Here is a 19,772-nt window from a genome sequence, read left to right as displayed (position 1 = left end):
ATGAAGTTTTTATCATGCGTTTTTCAAAAATATAATAAAAAGTATGGGTCACCGAACTTTTTTTCACGCTAGAGGTTGTGCAAAATTGTCAGATTTTGTATAGAGTATGCATGGAAAATCAAATTTTGTGTGATAAAAAGAAAACTACTTGATAGAACTTTCAGATAAAATGTGAGAAGATAGCTCTTATAAGATGCTTTGAGATAAGAAAAAGAAAAAATGGGGTCACCGAACTTGTTTTCTTGCTACATATCAATATAGGTAAATTCACAACACTTTCTATTATAAAAATTACTTTATCTGCGTTATCTCCCCTTATTTGGCAAAGTTGAAAAAAAATCTAATCAAACACAAATAAAGTGTTTTTGAGAAATTACAGCCGTAATTATGATTAAACACACAATTTTCTATATTTACATCAAAAGTCTTTCACATAAACTACATTCTACTCTCAAAATTTGCACATTTCATGAAATATCTAGACCAACGTTATATGCTACTTCGAAATCCAAGATGGAGGAAGACACCCGAGCGACCTTAAGACATGAATATAACAAACTTGTGTCAGACGGTTAATGTACAATTGTTGCTCAATGAATATAATTATTAGTTTGCTTTCATCCGTAGCATTTGCATACTTATATAACTTCGTATGTTATTTACACATATATGTCACGGTATATGAATGAACTCCAATAAAATCTACATTAATGAGATCAAACAGTTGCTGATATGCATATTGTATGAAAAAAAGTTAAATCTGTGTAAGCAACATTTTAATAGTGCAAGAATCAATGAAAACTACGCCATAAATTTTCATTGGAAATTAGTTGTTTCCTTTAGAAAAAAATCTCATTTATTATATCATATTACAAATTTTTAAATAAAACAAATAAAAAACAATGATATACTAGAGGGAAAATGATTTGATATTGGTGAATACTCTTCCGATTAAATATCACAATACATAACCTTGCGGGTCAAACGTATGTTCTTTCAGGGACAGTTTCCCAAATATTAGTGCAATTGACAAAACCTTTTAAAATTACTAGAACATTATTTTGTATTATATCAAACAGAATGGATGCCCATCTAATCCGGAATTTTTATATAAAAAAACAAGTATTTTAGTTCAACGAAGATTGTACCATGACACACTATCAAAATAAATGTCTAACTAATACACGAGAGAAGTTTCAGATTGCATTCCTTATAAAGTGCTTTTTCTAATTGATTAATACAACTTTCTAACAAAACAAAGACGAGCAAAATAATTTCATGTAAGAATAAGATTGACTCAAACTTTTGGTTGGCGCGTTATCCCAGTCTGTTCTCCTTCCACTGAAAGTTCTTGATCTGAGCTAATATGATGCTATGCAAGTACTAAATTGGTTCAAAATACATCTTAAATGGTTTTGGTTGGCGCGTTATCCCCGTCTGTTCTCCTTCTAGTGAAAGTTCCTCGTCTGTGTTTACTTTGACAAAATTAAACCGCTGAATCAATGACGTAAGGAACAAAAACACTTCGTTTGTTGCCAGCTGTTGTCCGATACAAGATCGGGGACCTGCAGAAGTGAGAAAATTATGAACATACATATAAAAAAAATTTGAAGTTTTGAAATACAATCGGTTGAATTGACCAACTCGTTAGTTGCATTCATTTAAGAAAATGTAAGCCTTCGGTAAACCGGAAGTTGATAAGTGAGGAATGAGGAAATGCATGATATCCTAATAACCAATCGCAGGAAACTCTGATTTGTAGTTTCCGGTAAAAAAGTTAATGTGAAAACGTGTCACACGGAATAACATGCTCACAGGAAGTTCATACCAAATTTAAGGAAGCAATTTAAGGGAGCTATGATTCGTAGTTCCTGGGGAAAATGCGATGGCAATTTAAAGGGACGAAAATACAGTACATTCCGCCTTCGGAGCAGGGATATAATATAACAATGAAAAGCGAGGCCGATTTGGATAATTTCTTATTAACTATTTACTAAAATGTATCATCATGGGTAAAGAAGGTAAGACATTCATAAATGACTGCCAACTGTTCATCGCGACTTTACTTTTGTAGTTGAACACACATCTTACAAGAAGTTCCTTGGAATTACTTCCCTTTTTCGAATGGAACCCCATAACGTAATACGATCATGAACTACAAAAAATGCAAAACGAATCGTTTATTTTGACTATTACATTGACACCAATTTCTACTATTTACTTCATTTCTTTTTTTTTTGTTGTTGTTTTTTATCGTATATATTACACCAAGAAGATCGATTCGAGTCCTTCGATGTGTAGGTAATGCTCTTTAAAAGAAAAAAACGTTAAAATATAGAAATGAAGAAATATGAACTATCCTGATGTGAAACTAAACCGCAAGGCGATTAAAGTAGTAGAATCATTCTAGAAAGGTAGCCACCTTTCCGCAAACGCTGTACGATGGACAGCTTAAGGATCAGGCTATGTAGTCAGAAATATAAACTCAGTAGTCTGAGTACAAAATTTCTGATCGAAACCCCAAATCTAGTATTTTGATTGGTTGATTTCTGAGCCTGAGTACAAAGGTACTCGAAAGTTGTATAACTGTCAGACGAGGTATTCAGAGCATATTTCCATATTATGAAATGAATGACGCAAACGCAAAAAAACCAAAATCTTACCCATAGAAAATGGACAAAAAGCATCAGGTTTTATCAGTTGTCCATTTTCCCCTAGAAATCTTTCGGGTCGAAATTTTTCTGGTTCTTTCCATCGAGTTGTATCATTTTGAACAGACATCAGGTGACAATAGATAATAGTTTGTTTTGGTACTAGTTTGCCAGCAATTAACGTGTCTTCTAGTACAGCATGAGGTGTAGCTATTGGGGCTGAAAGAAGAATATAAGAAAATGTGTCTTTAAGATTTTCGCATCTTTGGCTTTAGTAATAATAGGAGAACCGACTGACATTTGGACAAAAAAGGACCGACACGTTTATAACAGATTTAGGGCATTTTTACCCTTCCTACCAAATTATGTTCGAGATAGGCAAAGACGAGACGTACGTGTATGTAAAGCTGCTTTGAACCAGCCACAATGTGTGCCTTTACGATTTCGGATTGAAAAGAGCATTTGTTATTCGTTGTTTTGTGTTTCAATTTGTCCGTCTATTTATGGAGTAGTCGGTGTTGGAATGAAATGATAATGATGGATGACTGGTTAACGTTCAGTGGCAGGTTAAATAGATATAAGAAGATGTGGTATGAGTGCCAATGAGACAACTCTCCATCCAAGTCAAAATTTATAAAAGTAAACCATTATAGGTCACAGTACGGTCTTCACAACGGAGCCTTGGCTCACACCGAACAGTAAGCTATAAAGGGCCCCAAAAAATTACTAGTGTAAAACCATTCAAACGGGAAAACCAACGGTCTAATCTATATAAAAAAACGAGAAACGAGAAACACTTATGAACCACATCAACAAACGACAACTACTGAACATCAGATTCCTGACTTAGGACAGGTGCAAACAAATGCAGCGGGTTTAAACGTTTTAATGGTACCAAACCTTCACCCTTTTTCTGAAACAATAGTGTAACATCACAACATAGAAAGACACACTATAAAATATCAACTGAAATAGCTTAACTCAATCAAAGGACATATTAACACCATTGAACATACACTGAACAAATAAATTTGACCTATGACACAATGTAAATACAAAATAAATAAACTAAGGGAAGAATAATAAAAGTAACATGTTATATCGGTAAGAAATGTTAAACAATTAAAGAAAAACAATATGCTCGAACAAAAATATCAGCCATTTGCAATAACTTTAAACACAGTTAAATGAAAATAATTTAGTTGTTAGGTATACGTGTACAGTACCAATAGAGAAAGGAAATATTTTTACAAAATAAATAATTTTGATGTTCATAGTACGAAGTGAAAATTTATAGTTATACCAAACACTGATCAAATCTGGTAAATAGACCAGATATAACCCTGAATAACATTAAATAACAAAAAAGCAATACAATTAGTATCAACAGGTCTCATAAACAAGAAAGTACGATTTGAGAGTACTCGCAGTTACTGACAGCTAGTTAAAAGCCAAAACTATTAATAATAAAAAATCATGCATCAGAGACTAAAATCAACTAAAACAATGCATACTCCAGACGTAAACATGTTAATGTGTGATTGTATATAAAGCCTACTTTCTGCTAGACCCGCACGATGAGACGGATTGTTAACTTACAAGGTCCCAAGGTAACAGTCCACAGGAAGCGTGTCACTCTACCCGAGCATATTGTTCTGACTTCGGGATGACTAGTCTTTGCTCTTAAATGACGATTTCTAAGCGGACAGGCAGCAAATCTTTAGTTTGACCTAGCCAAGGGTTGAATTTTCGACCTCATGCACTCGGCGATGTGAGTACGCTACCACGAGACCACCGACACCACGGGTACCGAGGCGGTATGAATGAATACTCTACTTTTCCATTCATTCATATTGCTAAGATTCTTTAATAAGTAGTCTTAAATCTTTATTATTTTTCAAAACAAATCGCACGAATACGATAATAGTCTTTTCCTTTTTCTACAAATTAGTATTTAATTGCTTCATAAAGAGAAATGGCAAGTTGTATTTATTACAATAGAATATGTAGTATTTTGTTTGTGTAAATAATTAAATTTCAAACAATTAATAATCCAATCGCTACATAAATTTTGTAGTAAATTGCATGGAAGAAATAACATTCTAGAATAAAGAACAATTTTATATAAATATAAACAAAATAGCTATATCTAATTTGGAGAAAAATTTAAGATACATTGATATTATAATGTTCCAAATTGTTGATTGAAAATAGCCGTGTACATTCCAAATGATCGATATTAAATAATTAAAACATACCTACAGACGCAGTTCTTTGTATCTCACGTATTGTAGCCATAGTATATGGCAGAGAGTCTTTGTCCCTGGCTGAAGGGTACCTGCCATCACCAATAACCTGCATCGGAGAAAAAAATTAAATATACTCCGACGGACCCTATATAATTTCTAGATACAGATGTTTTAAACATGAATTTTTTCTGCACCACTCTCTGGTGGAGAGTTGTCTCATTGGCAATCATACCACGTCTACATTTTATATCGACATTTTGAGCAGTATGTCGAAACATACCTATAACCTTATTTTTGTATAAAAAAAACCAACCATTATAAAAATCAAATTGAAAACATTTCAAAAACTAAAATAAACTATCCAATAAAAATATTGAAAATATAAACAATAAAAAACACACAAATACACAGGCACATCATACCGTCATAACTTCTTCTCGACACTTTTTCTGAACATCCGGGAAATTCAACATGAACAACATACACCATGTTAAAGTGGTAGATGTAGTATCAGTCCCAGCTTCATAAAGGTCTGCTATTACTTGGAATATAAAGCCCTCTGAAAATTGTAGTATAAACTTTCAGATAATATCAAAGCTTTCTTAAAACCATGAAACTGCTATTATTCCCCATACCTCTATATGAGAATGAAATGTTAAATTACGTTTTTTTTTATAAATTCGCCATCTTGTTTATTCTTCATCGCTTTTTCAAATGGAATGTGCGTCTTTAACTGCATAACGTGTTAACATTTTAACATCATCTTATATTAAAAATGAAATGAAGGCAAACAAAATAATAAAAAAAAATATATGTCAGAACATAAATACCGGGAGGGTTTTGCTTATCATGAAGAGGGACATTTCCATTGTTTCGTTTGTTTGTTTGTTTGTGTTTAACGCTACAGCAAACTTAGCTATATGGTGGTAACCAATTTGTATTCGTGTAGGAACCTAGCGTGTCCGGAGAGAACCACAGACCTTTGGCAGGAAAATTGTCAATCTTTGTCGGTTATGATTGGAACGAACCCAACTCGCGACGAGCGGGGTTCCTACATTAAACCTCAGTATTGACAGGCTAGTGATAACTGTAAGCTCACTACTTAGACCTCTTGGTCACCAAGGCCCCTCTCTAGGAAAATTATGAAATGCAGGAAATTAAACAAGAATGTGTCCATAGTACACGGATGCCCCACTGGCAGTATCATTTTCTATGTTAAGTGGACCGTGAAATTGAGGTCAAAACTCTAATTTGGCATCAAAATTAGAAAGATCATATCATAGGGAACATGCGTACTAAGTTTCAAGTTGATTGGACTTCAACTTCATCAAAAACTACCTTGACCAAACACTTTAACCAAAAACTTTAACCTGAAGCGGGACAGACGGACGAACGGACTGACAGACGGACGAACGGAAGAACGGACGCACTGACCGAAAAACATAATGCCCCACTTAGGGGCATAAAAGTTAATTAATTCAAACCTGAAATTACTGATTCTGGTTTTCTTTCTTGTTCAAGGTAAAGATCTAGAAAATTCCGAATGTTTTCTGGATCAAATGAATCTCGTTGTTTCTCAATCCTGGTACTTACAAATGTCCTAATTGCTGCCAAGTGTTCATTTATTTGGGCATGCTGTGTAAAAACAATGTAACTATTAAAATTGTGTATGTAAATAAAAACAATTTATGTTGGTTTAAACTGCTCTATGATACAGAAGATATAGGATTTTTTTTATATATTAACCAAGTGGCAGAATCATACTTAAAAATTTGTAGCCTGGTTTCCAGACAAAGATACATCGATGGTAAGCCTTGAACAGAGTCGACTAGTATTATAAATTTCACAATAGTGGATCTTGTGCGACGTCATGTACAAACTGAACTGGTTCGACATACTGATTTTCTTCAATTTTTTTTTGACGGCTTTAAAAACACCTTCAATAAAAGTCTCCTTCACCTACATTCAATAACTCAAACTCCTCGACAGTTCCAGTTTACTTTTGAGTTCATAATAATTTCGAGTAAGATCATCGTCCTCAGACTCAGAAATCAACCAATGAGATTCAACTAGTGTTTCGAGCACACATTTTATATTCAGAATACTGAGTTTGTTTTATGACCGAAACCCCTGATCAGCATGTTTCACTACATTAATGTTATTATTTGTCATAAAGAAGGAAAAAATCATATAATGCACGAGGGTCTGGATGGGGTTTTACAGAATAAAGAATAATGGACAAGACGTGCATAATAATTGGCAAAAATTAAAAAAAATAGAGAATAATGGGTGTTAAAAAAAGAATAGTGAAAAAAGGTCTATAAAAATAAAGAAATGAAGGTCCTCCCATCCGACCTTCATGTATGGATTTGGCATTCCATATTAAATCTTTTATTTAAACATCATACGGGTACTTACCGAACTCCAAGGCATGATCTTATCCAGTATAGGAAAGAAGTTCTGTGGTGCAATGACTTTCAGGTTTTTGAAAAAGAAATAGATGTGTTGTAACATCGCCTTGAATTCTTCATCGTCGTAGGTAAACCTGGAAAATAGAATTGTACATGTTTCCAGCTGATGATATAAACGAAAATAATACTTTATAATCTATATTTACCTCGGTTTTTGGTGGGGTTCTTGTTTTCGGTCTTTAGTTTTCTATGTGGGTTGTGTGTACTGTTGTTTGTCTTTTGGTCTTTTTCTTTCTTTTTTTTTGCCATGGCATTGTAAGTTTATTTTCGACTTATGAGTTTGAAATGCTCAAACTCAAACAATCGAAAGCCAAATTCGAAAAAAAAAATGTATATTTTTCATAAACGTGTGAAATATATGGTCATAAGGAACCTGAAACGTCATAGCCAAATTCATCAGATTCTACAAATAAAAGAGGGTGTGGATGGGGGTTACAGAATAGAGAATATTGGGCAAAAAGTAGCAGAATAAAGAATAGAGAAAAAAGACTAAAAAAAAAGAAGAATAGAGAATAATTGGGTGCTTAAGGTGGTACCCAACACCTTGACTAATATTAATTTGGCTCGTTTAATTTTCATAAAATTTTGACAAAATGTTTACTTTGACCCTTTGACAAAAATATAAAAATTTCAAAAAATTTGAACCAACCACTTTATCAGAAAAATTTCATTGGTTATATAGCAGTTTGACAAACACTAATTTTGATCATTGAGAAGCTTAATATTTCCTTAACAATACAACATAATTAAAACGTTTAGCTGATTTTTACAGAGTTATCTCCCTGTAGTGTTAGGTACCACCTTAAATATATAGAATGGAAAATAATGGGCAAAATTTATAACATGTATAATGAACAGAGAAAGACGCCTCAAAAAGTTAAAGAATACAGAATTGAAGGACCATCCTTCAAGACCCTAAAAATAGGTCAACTGTGCTTGAGTGAGTTTAAACCATAGTTTCTTGATAATTTCTTAATTTATCAAAACTGAATATATTAATAAGAGTTGAGAATAATGGGCAAAATCTGCAGAATAAATGGCAAAAAAAAAGAAAAGAGAAAAATAGGGCGAAAAAATCAAGAATAGAGAATAATGGGTCGGTAATATATAAAGAATAGAGAAAAATGGGGTGCTAATATATAAAGAATAGAGAAAAATGGGCCAAAACAATAAAGAATACAGAAAAATTACCTACAAAATTAAAGAATATAGAAATCAATTACCCCCATCCAGACCCTCATAGATGGTAAGTTATTATTCCCTGTGTCACCAAAATGAAGGTCAATGCACGCAAGAATATCTTCATAGATCCTTGAACTTCTTGATTTGAAAAGAAAATAGTTTTCTGAATAATACATTTTGTTTTGCAAGCCGTACATAATTATATATGACTCAGTCCTAAGACACAGTGTTTACACAAGAAAAAAGGTTTGATACAAATACGGATTTCATTTCGTGATGAAAACTAAACAACTTAACTTGACAATTTTTACGGCATAAATGGCTTATTGCATTGAAAACATTCAAATAAGCGAACTAAGCAGTTACTTGATTTTAAATTGATTCTGTTACCTTGATCCGAATACTATGCTTGAAATAATATTGGATGTTGCCATTGGAAACACTGTGTTGACCTGTATCGGCTCTCCTGAATGTTTGGAGAACTCGTCCACTAGAAACTGAACCTCTTCGCTTATGCGTTCATCAATTGTTCTTTTTCCAACACCAAAATCCTTAAACGCTACCGATGTAAGTTTTCGTCCTTCGGACCATGGTTGTCCATTACTGAAGAATATTCCTGTTAAAAAATTAGTGGACATCAAACGTAAAACGCAATTTATATTTTTTCAACTACAGACATACTTTTAATCAGTGGTGGCAGCCTTACAGTCAATTTGTATAGGCAAAAAATGGAATGGTATGACTATAAATGTTGGCAATCGTACCGAAATTTTAATTTTTTTGTATGACGACTGTGCTTACTAGTATGCTGTTTTACTTTAAGAAAATAAAAGTTATCTTTGTATTTTTTAATTTCAAATTTTTAACGATAGTCTTAAAATTATATCGACTTTAACACCTATTATCTCTTTTCCTATTTACGGAAAATTAATCGTTTGATAAATTGAACTCAAGCTGTACATAAAAACGGCACACACATCAACGTTTTCCTTCTGATGATTTTTAGTGTATTCCCACTTAGTATTAATAGACAGCAACGATTCATTCCAGACATACGTTAGTCTGCCTACCTGTCTTAGGGAACATCTTTTTAAAAAGATACAACCAGTTTGGTCTAAACTTTGTTTTGTCGCCACTGTTTACTAAAGCTTCTTTGACCATGTCATATCCGAAGCAGAATAAGGCAGGTTGGGAACCGAATCGTAAGAACACCATGTCCCCATACTTTTTCCTGAACTCCAGCATTTTCTTTCCAGGATCTCTGGTTCCAGCCACGTGAGGTAAGTTGCCTATAATTGGCCATGGTTGCGGTCCAGGAATATCAATGTGAACAGTGAAGAAATGGTTGCAAACCATGTAGGATATCATCAATGCAATAACAAATATCAATATTGTCGTAAAATCCATTGTTGTAAAGAATTGATTCACCATTGATCAGTTAATACTCTTTGTCTCGCAGCATCTTTATCTGTGAAGAAAAACACTATTGCAACAATTTTTAGATAAGTTCATTGAGGCATATATAATCCGAATTTATAAGTTGTTACAAGAACAACACCCTTGACATCGCATGACTGAATCAAAGTACCTACGCCTTACTTTTAGCCTGGATTTTTAGTATTCGTATTGTCATCTGATAAAGTCATGGTGATTATAAGGTGCACAGTTTCCCTGCTTTCAAAATCTTTCTGTTTGAACCCGCCGACCCGGAACTTTTGTTATCATTGGTAATATTAATTACATGTATGTGGAAAAAATATATTGAGTTCTTTGATTCGTCGTTTTTACGTCAAGCCGGCTAAAAAAATGGAAAGTACCTACGTCTTATTTTTTAGCCTGGACTTTTAGTATTCGTATTGGCATCTGATAAAGTCATGCTGATTTTAATGTGCACAGTCTTCTCTGTGTTCAAAATCTTTCTGTTTTAATATAACCCGTCCTGGTTTTCTTACTACAACCAGAAACTACATGTGACATATACTATTGCTATCGGTATCGGATTCGACCCGGAATTTAATTATCAATTATGTGGAAAACAAAAAGGCACGGAATGGTGTAATTTTTAATCAACACCATTGTCCTATATTAGTTATATATAAAGTTGAATTCTTTGACTCGTCGTTTTTGCCTCATGCCGGCTTACAAATTGGACTTCGATATTTTGATAGTATAGATATTCCACGGCTCTACGGTGGGTACACACTAATGCCTGAACTAAGGCCTAGTTAATGAAAAATCGTCAATTAATCATTCGGAATTACAGGTAGCTTGAGATCCAGAGAGAACCAATCTAAATCGTGATTTTATGACGCGTTTATAGGTATTGCAATTTAATTTGGTTTCATTTTTTGCTGGCAAGTACATAAATCCTGAAGAAATTTGATGTTTTGTTTGTTTGTGTTTTTTTTTTTTATTCTTTAAGTTGAAATTACTCTCTCCTGCATAAATTGATAAACAACTTTCAATGGGTTTACAATTCAAATTTTCTGCTTTACTGAGTTTTCATATTTAGAACCATTAAAATTGCATTATTATAATAACTGCACCGTATCATATGCATATATGAGATTTCATTTTGTAAACTACTTCATTCTAAAAACTGTTACGCTTCGCATGTTACATGTATGTGTTTAAGAGAAAACTGTCAAATTTTTAAGACAAATTTAAAAAAAAAACTGCTACAAGTTTTCATTTAGGCAAATTTTAAAATAATTTCATAACAAGTGTTAATTTTATTTTCTGAAGAAGAAACAAGTTGCTTTCTTTAAAAAAAGAAAAACAATACGTGAATCCAAGACCGCTGACTGGTCACCAAAAAACTGTTGCTGAATTTTTGTTTGCTTTTGAATTGAAATAGTTGACTGTGAATAGAATAAGATAATGATGATGTTAAAACACCTTTATTTAAAAAGTGTAATTGTGTGTAGATTCTTGCACAAGTCAATCGAAAGTAATGTTGGATAGTTGTGAATAGAAAAGTGTATATATACATTTTAAGGCTTGACTATTTTATTTATTACTTGGGAGTGTACAACATTTTTTCATAATCCTATTGCAAATCCCACTTCCTGCAAACCGGATGTCTAATGCAAATTGCACAAACCAATCGCAATATAAATTTAAGCACTCAGTTTGCTTTATAATCTGCATGCATTTATTTTATCTATAATCATATCTTCATATTTTGTTTCCTGGATGCCTTCAATTATTCTTAACTCGTTATTGAAGCAGTCTGTACTCGTGGTAGATGTTGTATAGATAAATTTAAAGTCCAATTTCCATGTGAAGTGAAACCCAGTTGCATGCAACATATAAGGTTTCGTGTATTTTTCTTGAGAGTAACACACCAGCTCCATTGGGACCTCTGATATAGAGACTTATTTTGGTCTCATAAAACATCTCAAATTTTAATCAAACCAAATATCAAAAACTTGGATTTGAGGAATATCTTATTTTCAGAAGTTTTATGAATACATGAACATACTCTAAAATGAACCAATTTATATAAAAAGATATGTAGATATAAAAAGATACCAGGATTAAAATGCTGTATGCCAGACGCGAGTTAAGACTACAAAGAATCATCAGTGACGCTCGAATAAAAAAAAAGTTAAAAAGGCCAAATGAAGTACGAAGTTGAAAGAAATTCAGGACCCAAAATTTCGAAACAAAGGTTTTGCCAAATACATCTAAAGTAATCTATTCCTGGGGTAGAAAATCCTTAGCATTTCGAAAATGTCAAAGTTTATAATAGGACAGTTACTCAAAAAAGAAAAGAAAAGAGAAACAGCTAGAGGTCAGAATTCCGAGTAATGATGACCATGCTTGAAAGTCATATGTCAAGCTCTTACTGCCGTGTCCTGAATTTAAATAAGAAAAGCGAAAATTCACATTCGCGAGTGAAATTAATATTTATGCATGCACGTGGTATTTTTGCACAAGAAAAAGTAAATAGAAAGCAAACGCACTGATACTGTGGATAAGAATACGCATTTGCGTCATTACATATATTAATACTAGTAGTTGAGGATATCAAACTACCTACCTCAAGTGTTTTGACTCCGGATTCATTGCCATTTAATCCGGAATGTGTGTGAACACAAACCGATAGTGTGCGTGTGAACTATTTGATATATAATGCGAATGAACTAAGACTTGTAGGATAGCTGGTCAACAAAGTGCATACAATTTTCAAAATCGTACCATAGTGCAAAGATTTAGATGCTATAAGGTTGAACTGTTAAAACAAACAAATAATAAGAATTGAAATTTTATAATTAACATTCATTCCAGTTAATGATTTTTTTCCGATAATTTAGAATACAATATCATTAAACATAACGTCAACTTATTACGATGGACATTTTATATATCAAATCATTCTCTTCTTAAAGTCTAACATTCCACTATATGAATATATTGCTATACAAAATATAAGCAGAGACTTATAAATCCATACTAAAGCAGTATAAAATAATTAACATAGTAATTAAATTTTGTTATGATTATTGTAAAATATTAATTACGTTTTTTGTGAGATGCAAGGATTTAAAATCCTTGTGAATTAAAACCATGCAAGTATTTGTTCATTCACTACCATTTAAAATTTATACATTTAGCTAACTTTGGGGACGCATTCCTGCTCATTGGTACTAATACGTTTCATATAATTTTCATAAATGTAATGACTGTTCAAACCTGTGAGACATAATGCACGTATATATAACATTTTTAATTATATTCTATTAAGAACAAATTCAGTTTCAGTTTAAACTTAATAATGAATATTCTCTTGGTCTGGTAGTATCTATTAATGGAATTAAATATTTTTGACAGAAAAATCCTTTTGATTAATTGTCTTTCTGCTTTCCGACCACTGTGTTTCCGACCTAAGATAAATATTTATAACGGATATATCGTTTTCTTTATTTTTTTCATGCTTTCCGACATTTTCCCATGCTATGATTGAAATACAAAATATCAAATGATAAACGTTCAGAAATAATCAGTTTATTATGGGACATTATATATATCAATAAACTATTCCCAGGTTAATTGTCACAATGCACAACAGCACGCTGTATTAAATACTACACACCAAACGCGTACAGGGACCGTCTCAAAAAATGAATTATATAATTGCATTTTCATTATTCTTGATATTTAATAAATATTCGCATTATTGAAAACACATATGTTTTGTCAAAAGGCAAATAGGTGCTAACATATAAATGATTTGTTGACTGCAATCTAGTCATTATTGTTTTACTATCCAATCTACAAATGAACTGTGATTGTTGAAATATACAATGTCACGTGGTATACCATCCATAGAGGGACCGTATCAAAGACATAGATAACTACCTGTATAAATGATCGAAAAATGCTTAGATGTTCCGAGAATCTTGATTCCGAGGATATCGAATGGCCCATAGACACTTCCAAAACTCACCAATATATAAGCGTGAACACCTCAGGGGGTTCACGCAAAAACAGACAGCTGTGTGCATTGTTCATGTTGTTGTAAATTAGTACATCTGAAATTTGTGTGCGTGTGTTAATCAAAAAGACGCTAATGAATATATACTCATTATGCCGATATACAAAAACTTGAAAAAGACCCTTTTTATACATTGGTATCAACAAATCTGTCATAACAACTTGACAGGATGATTTCTTTTAGTATACAAATATGCAATAATTTTATTATAGACTAGGTACATGTAGTCCCCATAAGCCTGGAAATCTTGTGGCTAGTCACATATATGTATTCTGGTGAAAAGTAAAATAACAAAAATACCGAAGTCCAAGGAAAATTCAAAACGGAAAGTCCTTTATCAAATGGCAAAATCAAAAGCTCAAACACATCAAACGAATGGAAAACAACTGTCATATTCCTGAATTGGTACAGGCAAAAGAGCTATCTACATAACAAGCAAAAGTCCAAGTTCCATTGCTATCAGTATATTTGTACCAACCCTCAATAGAATTTAAACTTTACTTACTGATGCTTATTTACTGACCAAGTTTCTGACTTCGACCAGGCATATGAATATACGGCGAGGTTAAACTAGTTTTTCTCACTCCCTTTTTTCCCCTCTCTCTCTCTGTTTAAATCGCGATCAATTCGCCGTTCAAATTCTATATCTAATTGTTCGTACCCCTAAATGATAATAACGTTCGGTCATTGGTCGAATTTCCATCGTTAAGGACGTTTATAACCAATCACAACGTTTTGGTGTACACTTTTGAAAACATTACCCAGAATGCATTTTATTTAATTAACAACATGTACTTAACAGAATATTAAGAATATAAAATAAGCATCGGTATACTGCAATGACCGAACGTTATTATTATTTTTGGATACCTACTTACACTACCTAATCTTCTAAATGTTCTTTCAACCAAAAGATTGAAACAAATTTAATTAACAGTATATAACATTGTTTACTTTTTTGATGATCCGGTGAAATTATTTGACAAATTTGTTTGACTTCATTAGCCATATATTTTTGCATCTTTATGGGAAAATTTAAGGGAAATGTAACCTTTGATTTGTTATGAAAATAAACTCATCATAGATACCAGGATTGAAACTTTATACGCCATACGCGCGTTTTGTCTACAAGAGACTCATCAGTGACGCTCTAATCAAAACAAGTTAAAAAGGCCAAATATACGAAACTGAAGGACACAAAATTCCTGAAAATTTTGCCAAAAACAGCAGTCATCACTGTGACGTTATAAGGAACTTTTTGAAGTTTTAGCAAAACTCAATTTATTTAAGGCACGTCTTAATTATCATATACATCTAGATTCTCTAATACATCTTTTGCATAAATTTAGTAAGATGCAAAATTGATTGATTATGCGTTAATGTTTAACGCCACTTTCAACACTCTTATAGGCTATTGTCATGGTGGTCAGTTTTTATTTGGTGGAGATTACCGGAGTACCCGGATAGAACTACCGACCTTCGGTAGGAAAATTTGCAATTTTATTCAATTAAGATGGCTTTACTCGACAATTTGAAGTTAAAGGGACATTGCCACAAGCGGTCTTCGAACTCACAAATTCAGTGTTAACAGGCCAGTTCTTTATGTCTTTAGTGATTTTGTTTGTTGCTTTTGTGCTTTTTATCGTTCTGATGAGTTAAGACCTTTTCAACGGATTTTTATATTTTGATCTTATGTTGTGCGGTCACATCATTGTCTCAGGTAAGGGGAGGGTTGGGCAAACATGTTTAACTCCGCCACAATCTGAATGTGCCTGTCCCAAGTCAGGAGCCTGTAATTCAGTGATATTCGTTTGTTGCTGTATATTATATTTGTTTTTCGTTTATTGTTTTGTTCATAAATCAGATCGTTAGTTTTCTCGTTTGAATTGTTTTACACTTTTCATTTCGGAGCATTTTATAGCTTGCTATGCGGTATGGGGTTTACTCATTGTTGAAGGCCGTATGGAGACCTATAGTTGCTAACTTCTACTTCATTTGGTCTCTGGTGGATAGCTGTCTCATTGGCAATCATACCATGTCTTCTTATTTTTATAGTGAACACTGAAGATGAACTACTAAGACCACTCGACCACCGAGAACCCCAAGATGTTAGAAGATACATCTTTAGTAAAAGTATCTTTTGTTCGAGGATTGTACTTGATATTTCTTCTCCGTGTTTCCATTAGATGTTCACGATTTATTGTGACATTTCCATTTATCGACATTATTGTCTTTCTGTATAACCAATAAAAAGGATTATTTAACATAAAGAGTATCTTATTTTAAAACAAGGGAGAATATGCGTTAACCTTTTTTTATATTTTGAGTCAGTTCATTCCAAAATCATACCTATTTTACTATCCTGATTTGTAGTAAACAATATAATTTATGATTGATTGAGTTATAGTCAATTCAAAACTAATGCATTCTGGGATGATATTTTCAAAAGCGTACACCAAAACGCTGTGATTGGTTAACAACGTCCCAAACAATTGAAATTCAATTAATGACGTGACGTTGTTTTCATTTTAGGGTACGAACAATGAAGTTACCCAGAATGCATTAGATTTTGAAACGGCGAAATTCATGCATACTCAGGACAAAACGGATAAACAATTTATAAAATAGATAAGTTCTGCAATGTAGGTCCACCTTAGGGCTTTAATTGCGACTGACACTGGAAAATGAGGGATGTTTGAAAAGGGCAGAAATTTTGCCTTGCAGCAGGCCACCAACGGACCCCTTGGAAATTTGTTGCAATGATTCGGTCACGTGCAGAGATCGTGACACTCAGTTTACACAAGGCAGTGGATTTAACGTCTCAATTCCGACAGGAATATAAGCGGATTCATTTACATCCCACACAGTCTAAACGCGCGTCCCAGTTTAGCAAGCATTAACTTTTATCGATGGACTGATGAATTCAGGGGATGGCCATATATCTATACCCAATTCAATCCTTGGAGTTATGTACATTTATGACAAACAATAGCGGTTTTCAAATAAAGCATGCGGAATTTCGATTTCGGGGGTAGTAGATTCGACTCCCATCTGGCGATAAAAGTTTGAAAAGTTGGTATTTGCTATTTTTTTACGGTAAAGACGTGTATTTAGGGATATGAGTACGGACTGGTTGGCTCAGGGACGGGATAGGCTAGTTCTGGTTTCATGTCTTTCACCGGAAAAGATCGTCAATTTCGCACGCCTTTATGACGTCATTTACCAGATAGAAGGCGCGCCTGTATCCCTGCTCTATTAAAGTTTCAACCACTTTCAGAAATTGAGAATATTCCTTCTGCAGGGTAGTCTAGAAATAATTTATGTTCTGTAAGTACGTAATTTTAATTCCCGTACGACTGAAGAGAGGGTGACCAACTTATTAGATTTTAATTTCCCAAATAATTTGTGCAGTATAAGATCAAACTTTTTCATCCGTTCGCTCGACATGTGTTGGAAGTGACGATGCATACATTTTAGTCACATTGTGATGGAAGTCACATGACAGATTCAACTAACTACCGTATCCCGGAACTGGGGTATTGTGTATCTTGGAAGGTTAACATGTATGACTTCATATGAACTGTTACCTTGTTATCTAGCGCCCTAACATGTCTGGCTCATCTTATCGGTCTAGTACAAACCAGTGTTCATATTTGAATGTATTGCAAGTGCATGTAATGGTTGCCACTTGACATTAAATAACCATCCATCATAAAATTCCAAACTAAAACGAACCACTGTCAACGATTGATGTCACATTTTTTAATTGAAAAATTAGTATTTGCCAACAAATACCATATTGTTGTCGATAGCATATTTTACAGTATAGCAAAACATAGTTAATACAGAACGTAACCAAACGTTACCGTGCAATGATAAATCATAATGCAGTAGTGCAAATCAAATAAAGCTTAGATGACATCCTTCATTTTTTATGTGATAATATGGTGATAATGATTTATTGGTGTTTAACGTCCAGTTGCAACTGTTTGATATATCAAGACAAGGACATATGCAATTTGATTATGAACAATCTGAACACTCTGAGCCGGATTTGAACTTGCTAGTTCACAAGGTTTCAACTTGTTCAATACACATGATATATAAAAATAAGGAGTTGTGGTATGATTGCCAATGAGTCAACTATCCATCAAGTTCAAATGAAGTGGATGTATGCATTTATAGGTAATCGTACGGCCTTCAACAATGAGAAAAACCCATACCGTATAGTCGGCTATAAAAGGCCCCGATATAAAAATATGAAAACATTCAATTGAGAAAACTAACGGCCTAATTTATAACAAAACAATTTATGATAAACAAATATGACAGACATGAACCAGCGACAACCAATGAACATTTCAGAGACGACCAGTATTTGCTCTTTCTTTTAATATAAATGGTGCATACGTCGCAGCAAATACCGATTTTCCAGTCTTTATTTCAAAACTGCCGGGGTCGAACTCTTGACCTTCCGCACTGAAGGCGAGCACGCTACATTCAGACCACATAGGAGTCTGTGCGATGTTATAAGAATTTAAAATGAAATTTTCACAAATTCGTTTGTACCCGGATTTCTTATAGAGGGTATTTGTTGATATGTTATCAACAGAAGTTTTGTCTTTCGGTGTGCACACACATAACCACATCACAGAGAATGAAGGAACTAAAATAAAAGGAATAGCACTGTTATTGTCAACATCAATTATATGAATCAAATTTCATTTTAGAATTATTATAAATGTTCATATATATCTGAAACTTCAAACACAATTATTCGAAGGTCGTTATATTGTTTATGCAATTTTACTAAATATCATTTAAAATCAGTCTTTACGCACAAATGCACATCGCTACTTTGACAAAATTTGCTAAATATGAGGCGTCAGGAAAAGTGATATGTTTTATATAAAAGTTATACCTAACGTAGGCCGGGACGACGAAAGTCAGTTCAAGTACGGTTATCTCCCATTTAGCATAAAATATTAACTCTTTAGTGAAAAAAAGTGGTTTAAATTCAAGGCGCAGTACACGTATGGAATTCCCTCCCCAATCAGGCCAGAACTACAAAAAAATGTATGACTTTTTTTGATAATTTAAGAATAATATTAATTAGTGTTAATGTTTGTAAACATTGAAATTTAAATTTAAATCATCAAAAACAGTTTAAATTTTAAGATCACATCTTTGTGACTTCGTGCGATATACTTGTGAGCATTAAGGTCCGCTTCGAACGAAAAACAGTTCTGAAATCTATTAGAATCGAAAAAAAAAGTCCATCATGTCTTGCTCTAGGCTCAATTGCTTGACGTTTAGAAACCAACAATCAATCAATCAATCAATCCAGAAAAGGCAGAACTTTAACAGGTTAAGCACAACTAATCAAATTGAGAAAAGTTCTTAAAATCAGTAACAATTCCTCTCAAATGAGGGTTACTTTTCCAGTGTTATAATGAACCTTTTTTTTAATCCACATATCTTATATTTAAAATGGCACATACTCACGAAAAATGTCGTATTTGTCCCAGAAGATGAAAAGTCCTTTAGAAACTGATAGAGTAAGAAGTAACAGTGTAGCCAATTGTAATGTATGCAGAGTATTCAATGTATCTGATATTATATCTACCTGTTTTATGCAAGTATGCACATCTCTTTAAATGGCTAATGTATTTATTACACAAAAATTGTCCGACACGTATTATGTAAGTTTTGTTTCTTA

General features: G+C 33.2%; 1 protein-coding gene across 4 annotated transcripts; it reads right to left on the bottom strand.

Annotated features, from left to right (window-relative positions):
- Positions 1–759: 759 nt before the first annotated feature.
- Positions 760–19,730, bottom strand: LOC127736407 (cytochrome P450 2B19-like). 4 transcript variants are annotated; one of them, XM_052246940.1, is made up of 9 exons: positions 19,680–19,730; positions 9,624–10,021; positions 8,944–9,169; positions 7,319–7,445; positions 6,385–6,535; positions 5,323–5,459; positions 4,910–5,006; positions 2,664–2,870; positions 760–1,565 (listed from the first exon to the last, which is right to left on the bottom strand). In XM_052246940.1, the coding sequence occupies exons 2-9, from the start codon at positions 9,982–9,984 to the stop codon at positions 1,384–1,386; spliced, it is 1,488 nt and encodes a 495-aa protein (XP_052102900.1). In that variant the 5' UTR covers positions 9,985–10,021; positions 19,680–19,730; the 3' UTR covers positions 760–1,383. The 4 variants fall into 4 exon arrangements, with proteins under 4 accessions (XP_052102900.1, XP_052102903.1, XP_052102901.1 ...); XM_052246943.1 differs by lacking the exon at positions 19,680–19,730 and adding an exon at positions 19,555–19,675 and having other exon boundaries at positions 9,624–10,036; XM_052246941.1 differs by lacking the exon at positions 19,680–19,730 and adding an exon at positions 19,555–19,675.
- Between the last annotated feature and the right edge of the window lie 42 nt (positions 19,731–19,772).

The sequence above is a fragment of the Mytilus californianus genome, unplaced genomic scaffold (genome assembly GCF_021869535.1).
Source record: "Mytilus californianus isolate M0D057914Y unplaced genomic scaffold, xbMytCali1.0.p SCAF_30, whole genome shotgun sequence".
NCBI classification, from domain to species: domain Eukaryota; kingdom Metazoa; phylum Mollusca; class Bivalvia; order Mytilida; family Mytilidae; genus Mytilus; species Mytilus californianus.
Note: the sequence above shows the minus strand (reverse complement) of the source record. Positions and strands in the feature narration are given on the sequence as shown.